The 18,460-nt window shown below is 43.8% G+C and overlaps 1 protein-coding gene across 6 annotated transcripts in view; it reads right to left on the bottom strand.

Annotated features, from left to right (window-relative positions):
* HECW2 (HECT, C2 and WW domain containing E3 ubiquitin protein ligase 2) overlaps positions 1-18,460 on the bottom strand; it is a 271,029-nt gene that overhangs the window by 75,740 nt on the left and 176,829 nt on the right. For 5 of the 6 annotated variants that reach the window (XM_069983585.1, XM_069983588.1, XM_069983587.1 and 2 more), the window contains 2 exons: positions 16,424-16,524; positions 3,815-5,146 (listed from right to left, as the gene is read on the bottom strand). In XM_069983585.1, the coding sequence (XP_069839686.1) occupies positions 3,815-5,146; positions 16,424-16,524 (1,433 nt within the window). Of the gene's footprint in view, positions 1-3,814; positions 5,147-16,423; positions 16,525-16,884; positions 16,961-18,460 lie in introns of those variants that run through there. The other variant, XM_069983591.1, reaches the window with a different exon arrangement.

Genomic DNA, 18,460 nt, shown 5'->3' with positions numbered 1-18,460 from the left:
CAAAAAACGGACAAGGAGGGCAGGGAGGAAACACCGGCAGAGGAGGAAACACACACAACAGACACAGAGTCTGAACAGTGCCTATGACGTCTATAACCTATCTGCTTGTATACTTTCTCCCACCCAGATGGAGGTTTTGGGCTATGGACTGTCCTTTGTTCCTACATGTAATTTCGATTTGTATCAGACTTTACAGGATGTGAACAAGTTTGTTAGACTTCTTACCATTAAGAGACATTTTTTCACCACTACTGATAATGCTGATGTATGTAATGAGTTACCACCTGATTTGAATTCCATAGGTGTGGGTTACACTCCCCTTAGCATGTCTTTTCAGGAACAGATAGCGGTACATACGTTGCAGGACCTTCAAACCAGGGATTCTCCCTCTACTGACACTGTGAATACTACCATCAACAGGACACGTACACCTAATCCTTACTTCTATCCGATAAATTCACGTGTCCCAGCTATGGATATTTTTCAACACAGAGTCGAGGAAGAGTTGAGATCCCTATCCACCGAGCAGGTAAACTCTAAAAACAACCTAACACTTCCCCAGAAAAGAGCCCTCAAAGATTTGAATGATAATCCTAATATCATAATACGCCCCTCTGACAAAGGGGGATCTGTGGTAGTATTGGATAAAACTCTTTATATTACAGAGGTTCAAAAAATGCTAGATGACCCAGTAACTTATAAAACCATTTCTGGTGACCCGTCCGAGGTGTTTAGAAAAAAACTTCGGGACATTATAGACTTAGGGGTTAATTTGGATCTGTTAGACACCAAACAAAAAGAATATTTGTTGGTTGAACACCCCTTGATACCTATGTTCCATGCACTCCCCAAGACCCACAAGGGTATTTTCCCTCCCCCATTTAGGCCGATTGTATCAGGTGTGGGATCTTTGGTTGAGAGGACCTGTGCTTGGCTAGATAACCTGTTACAACCTCTGGTCACAAGAACATCTGGCTATATACGGGATAGTAAGAGTTTACTTGCAGAAGTGGATAACTTACCTTGTAATTCCTCCAGCTCCTGGCTGTCTTTGGATGTGACCGCACTTTTTTCCTGCATCCCGCACGACAAAGCTATTACTGCCTTGAGATATCATCTTGCAAAATTTAGTAATTATGGTGAGTCTCTAAAAGATTACATTATTATTGTTACTGAATTTTTACTTTCCCATAACTTTTTTAAGTTTTGCGATACTTTCTACCTACAGTTGGTTGGCTGCCCCATGGGGGCTAAATTCTCCCCTTCTTTAGCCAACTTATACATGTCATACTGGGAGGAGGTCGTCATGTACAATCCACATAATCCCTTCCACGAATACATCCAGTGGTACGGGAGGTACATTGACGACCTCCTCCTAATATGGACGGGTGGTCCCTCTCTTGGTAGTGAATTTGTGAAGTATATTAATTTTAATAACCTAAATTTAAAATTCACATACCAGTATGAACCATCTCAAATTTCTTTCTTGGACATTTCCCTGCGTTTTCAGGAGGGCCGTATTCAGACCAGCCTCTTTAGAAAACCTTCGGCTGGTAACGGACTACTGCATGCACATAGCCATCACCCGTCCCATGTGACACGTAATCTTCCAATTGGTGAGTTTATCAGAGTCCGTAGGGCCTGTTCCAACGCCTCTGCTTATGAGGATGCGTGTAACAATCTGACCACACGCCTTTTGTTGAGAGGATACCGCAGGTATAATATTGATAGGGCTAAGAGAATAGCGGAGAGCAGGGATAGAGATTACCATCTCAGGGACAGAAATCGTACTAACGTTTCTCCTTCCATTATATCCCCTGTCCCGTTAACTTTCTCCACTCCCTATAGCTCACAATTTAGGGAGATTGAAAACATAATAAGGAAGTATATCCCTATTCTTTTCCAAGACAATAAATGCGATACTATTCTATCCTCAGGAATACGTTGCGTCGCTAGACGGGGCAGGACCCTTGGGAATATTCTATCCCCTACGGTTGTTCATGACCAGACCCCGGGGAGAGAAAACTGGCTTTCCATCAAAGGCTCCCATAAATGTGCGATGCCCAGATGCGGTTTATGCGGTCACATCCAAAAGAGCTCGACTTTTACATCGGTAAGCACAGGCCAAAAGTTTAATATAGCATCCTTTATTAATTGTAACACTACGTTTGTAGTATACCTTGCCTGGTGCACCGAATGTAATTTACAGTACATTGGCAGTACAAAAAGAAAGTTAAAACAGAGAATTGCGGAGCATATCTCTGATGCAGCAGCAGCAGCAAGATTTAACTCCCGCAGAGCTATGTCAGGTCTAACCAGACATTTCTTTGACTCCCATCAGGGGGTGTGTCGCTCTTTGTGTGTTATTCCCATTGAAAGAGTATCAAAACCACAGAGGGGGGGAGATTGGGTCCGCCTCCTCCGCAAACGTGAGGCTTTTTGGATACTCCGCCTGGACACTAGAGCACCTAAAGGTTTGAATTTTAAAACCGATCTGTCATATTTATATTGATTTAACCTAGATTGATTTAACTTTTTGTGTTGATCTGTATATATTTACTTATATTTTGTTTATACATTTTCAGGTGCTTTTCCTCTTGCGGTCCCTCCCCCTTGGGGGGCGTTACTCAAGTGACGTGTTTAGATAGGAGCATATATACTCACTGAACCATTGTGTATGTTGATGCCGTGATCAAGGGGTTTTTTCCCCGAAACATGTAGGCCTGCATTTTTATTACTTGTATTTTTTATATGCTTCAATAAAGATTCAACTTTTTTTGGAAGCTGTGGACTTTCTACGTTTTTTATAGCCTATTTACCGGGTGCGGCCCGCTTCACATCCACCTGCTTCCATTGGGATAATTTGCCTACCCTGCACAAAGTCTTGGTGAGCTGACTTCTTTTTACATATCAAAGTATAAAGATACAGACTGCAAAGGCAGTCTGTATCTTCATGAATAGACTTAGGGAGAGATGTACTGTCATAATAGGGACAGTTATATTTAGGTGATTGGTTCTCTTTAACAAATGTGGCCATTTCTTCCTCTTTTGAGGCTTTAGCAGCATTTATAATCTAGCGGCATGGTGGCTTCTGGGTTAAAATCCCACCAAGGGCAACATCTGCAAAGAGTTTGTATGTTCTCTCTGTGTTTGCGTGGGTTTCATCTGGGTACTCCAGTTTCCTCCCACATCAAAAACATACGGATAGGTGAAATTAGGTTGTGAGCCCTAATGGGGACAGGGTCCAAATTTTAAAAAAGTATTTAAAATGCTGCAGAATCAGTTGGTGCTATACAAATAAAAGCATTATTATTATTACTAATCCATTTTGCCTTCTTTTGCCTAATTTTATAAACCTGTCTGTCAGCTACACTTCCAGTCTCTTTATACCCCTTGTAGGCTGATTTTTTGCCAGTACTATATCCCTTTTATCTCTTACACACCACAACGTTTTTCTTCTTCCTTTCACTTATGCTAATTACTCATACAGTCTAAGTAACATGTGTCTTCTTGACCTAACAGCTACCTGTAAGCAGTTTAAAATGTGAATAGCAGATAACAGGCTCGTTTTAACAATTGTTATTGGTTATGGTGCGTTTACACAGACAGATTTATCTGACAGATTTTTGAAGTCTATAAACAGACTATACGTCTATAACAGACTATAAACAGGGAACAGGTCATAAAGATATAGATAAAGAGATTTCTCCTCTTTTCAAATCCATTCCTGGCTTTGGCTTCCAGAATCTGTCAGATAAATCTATCTGTGTAAACACACCATTACAATATGTAATTTGAAAGTTAAGCAGCTTACCTGCAGTGGCACCTTCACTTTGCAAGGTACTTTGTAAAATATCCCTGGATGCAGCCTGTGCTTGTGCTCCACCAGGGTCCTCATCCTGAGTGTGTTGCCTGCTTGTAGTAGCTGTTTGTACATTCCTTCTTTGCCAAATTTCTTCTGCCCCATCACCCTCACATACTAGGTCTGCTCCACTTTGATCACCCTCTTTGTTTCTGTTGATGTTCACAGTTGGAAGAGAACAAGGGTTGCATAGGGTAGCCTGCAGCTCTAAATCACTGGAAGCCCCAGATTCAAATACAGATGCCCCACATCCCTCAAAATGTGCGTAAAGCGCAGGGCTTTCTGAACTATCTATAGATGAAGAACATGTACTTTGTGTAAAACTTCCAGAAGAAACATTAAAATTAAAAATAACACCTATCCCCTCATTATTTGTTCTTCCTTCAATAGCACTATTAGCTTCACAGGAAGCCTCTATACTACCTGAACTACATGATCCTATCTCAGACTCTACCTGAGAAGGTCCACATAACATAGGTTCACATAAATGGATATCAGTGTCACTTGGCCTGATTTCAGTTGTTTCAAGCACCCCACCATTTACATGTGAGGGCTCTTGAATTTCCTCACCAATGCACAATACAGCAGCACCTATATCCTCAACTAAATTGTTACTGACTACTGTACTATCAGTTTCCTGTCCAACTGCTCCCAGCTCTGTCTGTTCTTCATTTAAGTTCTGAGCTTTACCTCCTGAGATATCAGATGTTTTTGAGTTTAGCTGCGCATTTTCAGAACTGCTATGTTCCTGTTGACTTGTGGATACATTACAGTAACTGTCTTTTATTGCATTAGGACTACAGTTTAATACAAGTCCACCATCTTCTAGTAATGGTGAATGACACATCATATCCTGTCGAAATTCATGATCTTCTTCATCTGAATCAATGTGAAGCATTGCATTGAGTCTTGTATCAGTGGGAAAACTGCTCCTAAGCTTTGGTGAAGCTCCAAGTGGACGGTCACAAGTGACGGAGGCAGTAGTACAAGATTTAGCATTATTGTTATTATGTTCAAGTGCATCAAGGTAATCATTAAGAGAGTCCTGGCGATTTCGTATAGGTGATGTCCTTGAAGGGATTCTAGCTGCCTCATTACACTCTGTCTCAATAGTGCTGCTTGATCTCATCCCATCTGGTAAAGATTCTGCATGTAAAGGGCCATTAGAATAGGCTGAAGGTGAATCGTGACCTGCAGGGCTATCTTCATCATCAGAAGGTGTACCAAGATCTCCATTAATATTATTGGCTGCAAGCAGAGTACCCACCGCCTCTGGAGAAGCATCTATGAAGAAATAATGAATAGTTATTACTACTACTAATACTGCATATGAGAGAACATTCTTCAATCTAATATTTTCACATGATTTACTAATTATTAATTTGCAAATATATCTAAACAAAATATTTCTGTGTTACATAGGCATATAATATACATTATAGATAAATTGTCCAATTAGAAATAAGACTAACGAAAGTATATAGACAAAGCAGTTATCCATCTGTGTTGCACCAGGGGTGAGAATTAACCTCTTAAGGACCCATGACGTACCGGCACGTCATGGATCACTGTCACTTAAGGACCCATGACGTACCGGTACGTCGGCCCTTTAAACGGGCGCCGCGGCTGGCCGGGTCCCGATCGGGGGAGATAGCCTGCTATAATACATAGCAGGCCATCTCTCCCTGTCGGCATGGAGGGTTGTTAACCCCCCCCATGCCGACGATCGCTGCTATTGGCTGATAAGCCCATAGCGGCGATCGGAACCTTTCCGGGCCATCGGTGGCCCGATGACCCGGAAAAAAATGGCGGTCGGTGCTGTCCGAGGACGGCACCGACCGCCATTACTGTAAAAAGTAATGGTGGTCACGGTACCACCGTCCCGATCGCCGTGAACGGCCAGCCAGCCGGCCGGCCGTTCACGGCGATCAAAGTCCCCACAAGTAATAAATACCTGCTCCGGACCCCTCAGCTAGGTAGCTGAGGGGTCCAGAGCAGGTATTTGTACATTACTCACCTGTCCCGGGGTCCTGATCGTCGTCTTCCGGGTTCCCGGCGTCCTCTTCATCTTGTCGGGACTTCGGCTTCTTCCGTGAGTCCCGATCGGCTTTTTCCGGCTCCAGCGTCGTCTTTTTTCGTATTTTTCCGGCTCCAGCGTCGTCTATTTTCGGATCTTGCGCTCTGCTGCCCCCTAGCGGCTGATAAGTGTAATACACGTATCAGCCACTACAGGGATGTTCAGAATGTAGTAAAAAAAAAAATTTTTTCCCAATTTTTTTTTTTTCTATTTTCCGCACCCTATCGCCGCTGAGTGTTGATCAGCACCGCACGAAAGTGCGCTGCTAATCAGCAACTCCTCCTTTTTGGCGTAGGGTGTTTTTTTTTTATATCCTACTGCCACGGTCTGCTGATAAGTGCCGAACATAAGTGCGGCATTTATCAGCAACACCATTTTTGGCGTAGGTTTTTTTTTGTATACTTACTGTAAAAAACACGTAAAAAAACACTACATTACACCACACTACATTGAATAAAGTTTTACACTACACCACTACATACCCCATATACCAATCCCCATATAAAGATGGCCCCCAGGGTGTTTTCGGTATCGGACGCATACGTTATTATTGCCTCCGACACCGAAACAGCCAGTGAGGATGAATGGGGGGTCCTTTGTTCCTCCATTCATCCTCATCCTCCTCATCATCCAGTGACGTGTCTGGGAGTAGCGTAGCGTACGCTGCCCCCCAGACACGTCTTTTCTGCCAGTACCGTCCCAATAAGAGATGACGGTATGGCGTGAAATTCTACAAACTCTGTGAGAGTACCTCAGGGTACACTTACAGATTTAGGGTACGTGCACACTGCGGAATGGCGAAGGATAACCCTTTGTGCATTCCGCAGCTGGCACCCGCCGGCGGACTGATGCAGGGGCGCGTCTCCGCCCGTGTCATAGACTCTATCCTATGCATGGGCGGATTCCATCATCCGTCATTCCATCAACACGTTGGACGCAGAGCGGAATCCGCCCGTGCATAGGATGGAGTCTACGACACGGACGGAGACGTGCGCCTGCATCAGTCCGCCGGTGGGTGCCAACTGCGGAATGCACAAAGGGTTATCCTTCGCGATTCCGCAGTGTGCACGTACCCTTAGAGTGTATGAAGGAAGGGACACTCGAATCCAGCCCCCAGATGCCCACTCCCCCCCCCCCCATCCTCGGAGATAGTGGGGACATCGTCCGGGAACTGATCTTCCCACTGCTGGATAAAGGTCACCACCTGTACGGGGATAACTTTTATACCAGCACCCCCTCTTCCGGTCCCTCGCTGCCCGAGCTACTGTAGCTTGCGGCACGATCCGAACATATCAGAAGTAGTAATAGAGCCCTAATATTTAGCAGCCATGGAGCGGACCCAGCACTTCTGGATATGAAGGACCCCGTATCGCACCAGGACAACATTTTCCAGGTGACGTCCCCCACACTGGAGAAAGGGAGACCCCAGAAGAAGTGCAGAGTGTGGGGTAAAAGGGGGATCAGGAAGGACAACATTTTCCAGTGTGACACCTGTCCTGATCACCCCGGCCTCTGCATACTGGATCGCTCCAAGGCGCACCACACGTCACTGGGGTTCTACATTATCAAAATTCTGTCCCTTATTCCTATTTCAGGGGTCACGTTGATCCGGGGATTATTCTGATCGCCATTATGGAGTCGGGTCGTCTGCCTCACGAGGGGTTTTTGCCTTCCTCTGGATCAACACAGGTTGAGTTTGATGGACACCTGTCATTTTCAACCTTATAAACTAATAATTGCCCTAATACCCCCAAATAAATTAGAATTGTCCCTTTTCCCCAGCTAAATAGGTATGGCCGCCATTCCCATTAGAGGATGCCATGATGCAATTACAAAGCCTCTGTGCGGCCAGGACAGTAGAAACCCCCCACAAGTGACCCCATTCTGGAAACTACACCCCATAAGGAATCTAACAAGTGGGGCAGCGGGTATATGGCCCCCTGGTGACGGCCACATTTGGGACGTGAAAATGAAAAAAATTGTATTTTTTATTTTCACGGCACATGTTCTACACATGTGCCCATCACTAGTGGGGTCCATATGCTCACTGCACCCCTTGTTAGATTCCTTATGGGGTGTAGTTTCCAGAATTGGGTCACTTGTGGGGGGTTTCTACTGTACTGGCAGCACAGGAGCTTTGTAATTGCGACATGGCCTCTATCCCCCATTCCAGCCTCTAAATGGCGCTCTGTCCTTTTGGTGACTTGCCCTGTGCCCATATGGCAAATTATGTCCACATGTGGGGTATTTTCGTACTCAGGGGAAACTACCCTACACGTTTTGTGTTCATTTTCTTTTTTAACCCCTTGTGGAAATGGAAAAAAATCAAGGCTAGACCAACATTTAGTGTAATTTTTTTAAAATTTTTACTCTAAATCATTGATCTTGTCTTGATTTTTTCATTTTCACAAGGGGTTAAAAGATAAAAAAAAACACAATGTGTAGAGCAATTTCCCCTGAGTACGGAAATACCCCACATGTGGACATAAAGCGCCATGCGGGTGCAGGGTAAGCCTCCAAAGGGAAGGTGCGCCATTTGGTTTTTGAAGGCTGGATTTGGATGGAATGGATTTCGAGGGGCCATGTTGCATTCAAAAGGCCCCTGTGTTGCCAAGACAGTTAAACCCCCCACAAGTGACCCTATTATGGAAACTACACCCCTCAAGGAATGTAACAAGGGGTGTAGTCAGCATATGGACCCCACTGGTGACGGGCACAAATGTGGAACAATGTGGCGTGAAAATGAAATATTACATTTTTTACACTATAATGTTGGTCTAGCCTTGAATTTATCATTTTCACAAGGGGTTAAAAGAGAAAAAAAAACACAAAATGTGTAGCGCAATTTCCCCCCCGAGTCTGTTAATACCCCACATGTGGACATAAAGCGCCATGTGGGTGCAGGGCAAGCCTCTGAAGGGAAGGAGCGCCATTTGGATTTTAGAGGTTGGATTTGGCTAGAATGGATGATGAACGCCATGTCGCATTTACAGAGCCCTTGTGCTGCCAAAACACTGTAAACCCCCCACAAGTGACCCCATTCTGGAAACTACACCCCTCAAGGAATCTAACAAGGGGTGCAGTGAGGATATGGACCCCTGGATGACGGGCACATTTGTGCCATAAAAGTGAAAAAATGAAAATTTTCACTTTCACGTCACATTTTTCCACAATTGTGCCCGTCACCAGTGGGGTCCATATGCTCACTGCACCCCTTGTTAGATTCCTTGAGGGGTGTAGTTTCCAGAATGGGGTCACTTGTGGGGGGTTTCTAGTGTCTTGGCAGCACGAGGGCTCTGTAAATGCGACATGGCCCTTGAAATCCATTCCAGTGAAATCCAGCTTCCAAAAGCCAATTGGCGCTCCTTCCCTTTGGAGGCTCGTCCTGCGCCCGCTTGGCACTTTATGTCCACATGTGGGGTATTTCCGTACTCGGGAGAAACTGCGCTACATGTTTTGTGTTTTTTTTTTCCTTTTATCCCTTTGTGAAAATGAAAAATTGAAGGCTAGAACAACATTTTAGTGTAAAAAATACTTTAGTCTTTTTTCAAGCCATATTGTTTGGAAAATCTGTGAAGCACCTGTGGGGTCCAGATGCTCACCGCACCCCTTGTTACATTCCTTGAGGGGTGTAGTTTTCTAAATGGTGTCCCTTTAGGGGTGTTTTTTAGGTTTTGGCACCCCAGAGCCTCTGCCAACCTGAAGTGGTACAGTCAAAAATGACCAAAAATAACGGAGCCATTGAAATTCACTAGGCGCTCCCTTATATCTGAGGCTTGTGGTTGCGTCAAATAGCGCAATAGGGCCACATATGGGGTATTTCTATAAACTGCAGAAACGGGGCAATCAATATTGGGGTGCATTTCTCTGGTAATAGGTTTATAATTATGAAAAATATTGGATTACAATAAAATCTCTGCACAGAAAATTAAAATTTTCAAATTTCTTACACACTTAGCTTTTATTTCTGTGACTCCCCTAAAGGGTTAAAAAACTTTCTGGATGTGCTTTTGCAGAGTTTAGGGGGTGCAGTTTCTGAAATGGGGTGCTTCCTGAGGCTTTCTAACACACAGTCCCCTCAAATACACTTTAAGGCTGGGTTCACACTATGTATATTTGAGGCTGTATTTGTGAGGCTGTATAGCAACCAAAACCAGGAGTGGATTGAAAACACAGAAAGGCTCTGTTCACATAATGTTGTAATTGAGAGGATGGCCATCATTTAATGGCAAATATTTGCTGTTATTTTAAAACAACGGCTGTGGTATTGAAATAATGGCCGTTATTTACTGTTATATGGCGGCCATCCACTCAATTTCAACATTGTGTGAACAGATCCTTTCTGTGTTTTCAATCAACTCCTGGTTTTGGTTGCTATGAGGACCTGACATGAGGACCAAATACTGCCTGAAATATACGTAGTGTGAACCCAGCCGAACAGTTCCCTAAAAATATCTGATTTTGAAATTTTACTGAAAATTTGGAAATTTGCTGCTAATGTTTTAAGCTTCCTATTGTCTAAAAAAATGAAATATAGTTTAATAAATGCCGCCAACATAAAGTAGACATGTTGCTAATGCTATTTAATATATAATTTATGTGGTATAACCATTTTCTGTATAAGCAGAAAAGTTTTAAAGTTGGAAAAATGCATTTTTTCACAATTTTTCACGCTATTTTGGGTTTTTTCATAAAGATTCGTTATAAGTATCGACTCCAATTTACAAGAAATGTGAAGTACAATATGTCACGAGAAAACAATCTCAGAATCAGCCGGATAGGTAAAAGCATCCCGAAGTTATTAATGAATAAAGTGACACTGGTCAAATTCATAAAATTTGCTCCGGTCCTTAAGGCCATTTCAGGCCCGATCCTTAAGGGGTTAAATTGTAACTGTCATCTTTTTTTGTTTTGTTTTTTACACAAGTCAATTGTACAAGCGATTTTAATAAACTCTGTAAAATGTTTTATTAGTCAAAAAAACCTCTTTCTGTACTCAAGAAGCAATTTCTCAGCCTTCCCCTCACTTCTTATCTGTTTATTATGAGGCAAATCCGTCATCATTACAGAAAAGCCAGTGAAGACGGGTTCTGCTGTGTCCATTATATCCTATGGAGGGGGGAGGGGCCGAGGGAGATGAGTGAGCAGGGAGAAGAGTCATGAAGGTCAGTTAATCGTAGACTGTCTGGGCACCTAAACTGCTGGATTCAGGTGTCAGAAAGGTCAGTGCTTATCTAGGAACTTGCTGAGAGAAGATTGCAGGGTTTTGTGCTGTGCAGGACTCCTCCGTTCTCACTCACTCCTCTCAGCCCCTCCCCTCTCCATAGAGAATAATAGACACAGAAATCCTGCTTCTTCTGAATAGCGGGGGAAGGTAAAAAACAAACAAACTGCTTTTATAGTACAGAAGAAAACTGTTTTGCTAAATAAACCCTATTACAGAGTTTATTAACCCCTTAACGACATCGGGCGTAAACTTACGCCCTCGCGCCCTGGTACTTGGCGCATCAGGGCGTAAATTTACGCCCGATGTTTCCCCGATCGCTGCGTGTTCACACACAGCGGTCGGGGAAGATGGCCTGCTATAAATCATAGCAGGCCATCTTAGCTTCACGGCACGGGGGGTGGTTAACACCCCCCGTGCTTACGATCGCCGCTATAGGCTGATCAATTCAGATCAGCCAATAGCGGCGATCGGAACCTTTCCGGGTCATCGGCGACCCGAAGACCCGGAAAAAAAATGGCGGTCGGTGCTGTCCGAGGACGGCACCGACCGCCATTACTGTAAAAAGTAATGGTGATCGCCGTGCCACCGGCCCGATCGCCGTGAACGGCCGGCCGGCCGTTCACGGCGATCGGGCCGGTGGCACGGCGATCAGAGTCCCACAAAATAGTAAATACCTGCCCTGGACCCCTCAGCTAGGTAGCCGAGGGGTCCAGAGCAGGTATTTGTACATTACTCACCTGTCCCGGGCTCCTGATCGGCGTCTTCCGGGTTCGCGGCGTCCTCGTCTTCGTTCGGGTCTTCGGCTTCTTCCGTGACGTCACGTTCGGCTTCTCTCGGCTATTTTCGGCTCCAGCGTCGGCTTTTTCCATATTTTGCGCTCTGCTGCCCTCTAGCGGCTGATATGTGTAATACACTTATCAGCAGCTACAGGGATGTTCAGAATGTAGAAAATTTTTATTTTTTTTTTTTTCAAATTTTTTTTTTTCTATTTTCCGCACCCTATCGCCGCTGAGTGTTGATCAGCATTGCACGAAAGTGCGCTGCTAATCAGCAACTCCTCCTTTTTGGCGTAGGGTGTTTTTTTTCTATATTCTACTGCCACAGTCTGCTAATAAGTGCCACACATAAGTGCGGCATTTATCAGCAACTCCTTTGTTGGCGTAGGTTTTTTTTTTATACTTACTGTAAAAAAACACGTAAAAAACACTACATTACACCACACTACATTGAATAAAGTTTGACACTACACCACTACATACCCCATATACCAATCCCCGTATAAAGATGGCCCCCAGGGTGTTTTCGGTGTCGGACACATACGTTATTATTGCCTCCGACACCGAAACAGCCAGTGAGGATGAATGGGGGGGATCCTTCTTTCCTCCATTCATCCTCATCATCCTCATCATCCAGTGACGTGTCTGGGGGGTAGCGTAGTGTACGCTGCCCCCCAGACACGTCTTTTCCGCCAGTACCGTCCCAATAAGAGATGACGGTATGGAGTGAAATTCTACAAACTGTGTGAGCGTACCTCAGGGTACACTTACAGATTTAGGGTACGTGCACACTGCGGAATGGCGAAGGATAACCCTTCGTGCATTCCCCAGCTGGCACCCGCCGGCGGACTGATGCGGGCGCATGTCTCTACCCGTGTCATAGACTCCATTCTATGCACGGGCGGAATCCGTCGTCCATCCAAAGAATGAACACGTTGGACGGAGAGTGGAATCCGCCCGTGCATAGAATGGAGTCTATGACACGTGTGGAGACATGCGCCTGCATCAGTCCGCCGGTGGGTGCCAGCTGCGGAATGCACGAAGGGTTATCTGTCGCGATTCCGCAGTGTGCATGTACCCTTAGAATGTATGTAGGAAGGGACACCCAAATGCAGCCCCCAGATGCCCCTTCCCCCCCCCCATCCTCGGAACAAGTGGGAAGATCGTCCGGGAACTGATCTTCCCACTGCTGGATAAAGGTCACCACCTGTAGGGGATAACTTTTATACCAGCACCCCCTCCTCCGGTCCCTCGCTGCCCGAGCTACTGTAGCTTGCGGCACGATATGAAAATATCAGAAGTAGTAATAGCGCCCTAATATTTAGCAGCCATGGAGCGGACCCAGCGCTTCTGGATATGAAGGACCCCGTATCGCACCAGGGCAACATTCTCCAGGTGACGTCCCCCACACTGGAAAACAGGAGACCCCAGAAGAAGTGCAGAGTGTGGCGTAACAGGGGGATCAGGAAGGACACCATTTTCCAGTGTGACACCTGTCCTGATCACACCGGCCTCTGCATACTGTATCGCTCCAAGGCGCACCACACGTCATTGGAGTTCTACATTATCTAAATTCTGTCCCTTATTCCTATTTCAGGGGTCACGTTGATCCAGGGATTATTCTGATCGCCATTATGGAGTCGGGAAAGAATTTTTCCCCTGTGATGCTGCTACTGTCGTCTGCCTCACGAGGGTTTTTTGCCTTCCTCTGGATCAACACAGGTTGAATTTGATGGACACCTGTCATTTTCAACCTTATAAACTAATAATTGGCCTAATACCCCCAAATAAATTAGAATTGTCCCTTTTCCCCAGCTAAGTAGGTATGGCCGCCATTCCCATTAGAGGAGGCCATGATGCAATTACAAAGCCTCTGTGCGGCCAGGACAGTAGAAACCCCCCACAAGTGACCCCATTCTGGAAACTACACCCCATAAGGAATCTAACAAGGGGGGCAGCGGGGATATGGCCCCCTGGTGACGGCCACATTTAAGACGTGAAAATGAAAAAAATTGTATTTTTTATTTTCTCGGCACATGTTCTACGTAAGTGACTGTCACCAGTGGGGTCCATATCCTCACTGCACCCCTTGTTAGATTCCTTATGGGGTGTAGTTTCCAGAATGGGGTCACTTGTCGGGGGTTTCTACTGTCCTGGCAGCACAGGAGCTTTGTAATTGCGACGTGGCCTCCATCCTCCATTCCAGCCTCTAAATGGCGCTCTGTCCCTTTGGTGACTTGCCCTGTGCCCATATGGCACATTATGCCCACATGTGGGGTATTTTCGTACTCAGGGGACACTACCCTACACGTTTTGTGTTCATTTTCTTTTTTAACCCCTTGTGGAAATGGAAAAAAATCAAGGCTAGACCAACATTTAGTGTAATTTTTGTAAAATTTTTACTCTAAATCATTAATCTTGTCATGATTTTTTCATTTTCACAAGGGGTTAAAAGATAAAAAAAAACATTTAATATGTAGAGCAATTTCCCCTGAGTACGGAAATACCCCACATGTGGACATAAAGCGCCATGCGGGTGCAGGGTAAGCCTCCAAAGGGAAGGAGCGCCATTTGGTTTTTGAAGGCTGGATTTGGATGGAATGGATTTCGAGGGGCCATGTTGCATTCAAAAGGCCCCTGTGTTGCCAAGACAGTTGAAACCCCCCACAAGTGACCCCATTCTGGAAACTGCACCCCTCAAGGAATCTAACAAGGGGTGCAGTGAGGATATGGACCCCTTGATGACGGGCACATTTGTGCCATGAAAGTGAAAAAATGAAATTTTTCCCTTTCACGTCACATTGTTCCACATTTGTGCCCGTCACCAGTGGGGTCCATATGCTCACTGAACCCCTTGTTAGATTCCTTGAGGGGTGTAGTTTCCAGAATGGAGTCATTTGTGGGGGGTTTCCAGTGTCTTGGCAGCACGAGGGCTCTGTAAATGCGACATGGCGCTTGAAATCCTTTTCAGTGAAATTCAGCTTCCAAAAGCCAATTGGCGCTCCTTCACTTTGGAGGCTTGTCCTGCGCCCCCTTGGCACTCTATCGCCACATGTGGGGTATTTCCGTACTCGGGAGAAACTGCGCTACACATTTTTTGTCTTTTTTTGCCTCTTATCCCTTTAAGAAAATGAAAAATTGAAGGCTAGAACAACGTTTTAGTGTAAAAAATAAATTTTTCTTTTTTCACGCCATATTGTTCGGAAAATCTGTGAAGCACCTGTGGGGTCCAGATGCTCACCGCACCCCTTGTTACATTCCTTGAGGGGTGTAGTTTTCTAAATGGTGTCCCTTTAGGGGTGTTTTTAGGTTTTGGCACCCCAGAGCCTCTGCCAACCTGAAGTGGTACAGTCAGAAATGACCAAATATAACGGAGGCGTTGAAATTCACTAGGCGCTCCTTTATATCTGAGGCTTGTGGTTGCGTCAAATAGCGCAATAGGGTCACATATGGGGTATTTCTATAAACTGCAGAAACGGGACAATAATTATTGGGGTGCATTTCTCAGGTAATAGGTTTATAATTATGAAAAATATTGGATTACAATAAAATCTCTGCACAGAAAATTAAAATTTTCAAATTCCTTACACACTTAGCTTTTATTTCTGTGACTCCCCTAAAGGGTTAAAACACTTTCTGGATATGCTTTTGCAGAGTTTGGGGGGTGCAGTTTCTGAAATGGGGTGCTTTGTGGGGCTTTCTAACATACAGGCCCCTCAAATACACTTTAAACCTGAACAGGTCCCTAAAAATATCTGATTTTGAAATTTTACTGAAAATTTGGAAATTTGCTGCTAATGTTTTAAGCTTCCTATTGTCTAAAAAAAATGAAAGATAGTTTAATAAATGCCGCCAACATAAAGTAGACATGTTGCTAATGCTATTTAATATATAATTTATGTGGTATAACCACTTTCTGTATACGCAAAAAAGTTTCAAAGTTGGAAAAATGCATTTTTTCAAATTTTTTCACATTATTTGGGTTTTTTTCATAAAGATTTGTTATGAGTATCGACTCCAATTTACCAGAAATGTAAAGTACAATATGTCACGAGAAAACAATCTCAGAATCAGCCGGATAGGTAAAAGCATCCCGAAGTTATTAATGAATAAAGTGACACTGGTCATATTCATAAAATTTGTCTCTGTCATTAAGGCCATTTCAGGCTCTGTCCTTAAGGGGTTAAAATTGCTTGTACTATTGATATTTATTGTTATTATTATTATTATTTCTGAAAAATGACAGTTACGCTTTAAAATACCACCACTGTTTCCATTGTATACATTTACACCAGTTTCTTACCACAATCTACAGTAAAAACACTCTCAAACACACTTCAAATCAGACTTGGACCTAAGAAATCTATGTCTACAATGTGACTGTAATCTTCTGTAACATGCAGAAATTGCATATAAGTATAAAAATAACATGCAAGCAAGCATCACATAAAATAAAAACAGGTTTTGTAAAACTTCTTTACCGTCATGAATTGATGATGTTATTTCAACTTTGAACTGCAAATATCCGCTTACATGATCAGTTGGAAGTCTTCTACCCAGATTATAACTTAGAACCTGGTCACTGAAAGCAGACAAAAGGTGAGTATCTAATGTACAGATGTAAACTTAGGACCTATGGTCAGTTTAAAAATATCAAGCGTAGCAACAAAAGAAAACCAGCAAATCAACAGAATAGAATAACAAATCAATATAATTGTGAAAACGATTTCTTTTTTTATACCACGGGTCCTCCTTAAGTAGCATTCACAAGTATCTGACCAATAAACATATTTAAGAGCATCATAAAAATTAACCAGTACTATACCACACCATGAAGCTACTTAATAGTTGCAAGAGGAAACTTAAAGGGAATCCCACACTAGGTTTATGGTGCAGCATAAACTAGTGACAGAAATGCTGAACAGATCCGTGTTTTACTTACATCATTCTGTTCAGCCATTTTTCTGTTCTCCTGCAGGAGAAAAGGATTCTTGCCAAAAACCTCCCCCGCCCTTCAGCTGCTGATTGACAGTTGACTGCCTATACACAGCATGGAGGGATAACTGCCAATCAGCAGCTGGTGGGCAGAGTTTTCTGACTCTCATGAATATCAGGCACTACTGGGCTTACGCACATACTGGATAGTGGCTAGTTTATGCTACCCTTAGATAGGACAGCATAAACCTACTGAAAGAGTCTCTTTAAACAGAACTGAAAACAGAATCAAATTCTGAAAGCAGCTACTGCTGAACACTGAAAACACATTACAGTAAATGAGATATCTCTGTTTCGCTGTAGTCTTCAAAAAGTCTTAGGGATGCTAGACCTACTTTTCAATTCAGAATCCTACTACACAATGACAAGGGGCAATACCCCTAAACAGCTGTCTGTGGATGGATGTCTGGCTTTGGTAATCCCTTATGTCGCAATACTCACAACAGAGTTAGACTTGACGCAAAAGGGGCCACCTTGGTATTTCCAGATTTGTGTTCCAATACTCTAAACCGAGTGGGACTTAAGGGGATACTTATCAGGATGGTTTGGTGATCTCCCCACTGAGAAACACTCCTTGGCAACAGGTTTCCTTTCCTGGAGGGATATCTGGCTATTCCCGTGTTTTGAGACATGCAACACAGGCCCCACGGACCCCTTTTTTGCATGATGATTGTGCAATGCCTCCTGTTCATCAATGTGCCAATTATCATAACTTGTTGTCAACCGAAAGGGACAGAATCCTTGAACTGAGAGACCTTGGTTTATTACACTGGCAGATGACTACATGTGTAGGCAAGATGTCTGCATTGTTCAACTCTTCCATTGGTTAGGAAATAAGTGGAATGACACAAAAGGTGCATGAGGCAAACCTCAGCAAAAACAGATCCATAGATTAGAAAAACTACCCGTTCTGTACTGAAAGTGAAAATAAGCACTACATACCAAGCCATCAGATATCCAGACATCCATAGACATCCAACTACAGGTGTTTTACTGACCTCAAAAGCTGCCTTGAGGCAGAGCAAGAAGGCAATGAAGGTTGGAATGGCGATCTATCCTGTTCAGAGATGAGTCCCACTTGGTCTGGAGACCACATAGGCAATGTTCTAAAGAGGCCTTCACAACATCACACTGGCCCAACTCCTGGGATTACAGTGTGAGGTGGCATAATTTATGGTACCTAAACCCTCTAGTCTTAATTTTAGATACACTAATAGCCTAGTGTTACACTTGGTCCAGTAATGCAGCCATTTCTTTAAAGTGTGCCAGAAGCCATTTTCTAGGCCAGTGTGTGGGGTACTCTGTTAAATCACGTCCCACAACAGAACACACCATTTATTCATTCTTAAAATAGTAATAAATGCAGATGTTTTTCAGGATGCATCTGTAAATCTATCATTAACATGCAGCCTTGAAAGCTGATAGGATTTGAGTGGATCCAAAAGCTACAGCCAATGTCTTTTCTGGTTCAGTCACTTTGTTGTGTTCCTTTGTAACACAAAAGTATGCTCCGAGCACAGCTA

The sequence above is a fragment of the Dendropsophus ebraccatus genome, chromosome 9 (assembly GCF_027789765.1).
Source record: "Dendropsophus ebraccatus isolate aDenEbr1 chromosome 9, aDenEbr1.pat, whole genome shotgun sequence".
NCBI classification, from domain to species: Eukaryota; Metazoa; Chordata; class Amphibia; order Anura; family Hylidae; genus Dendropsophus; species Dendropsophus ebraccatus.
This window is presented reverse-complemented; position numbering and strand designations above follow the sequence as displayed.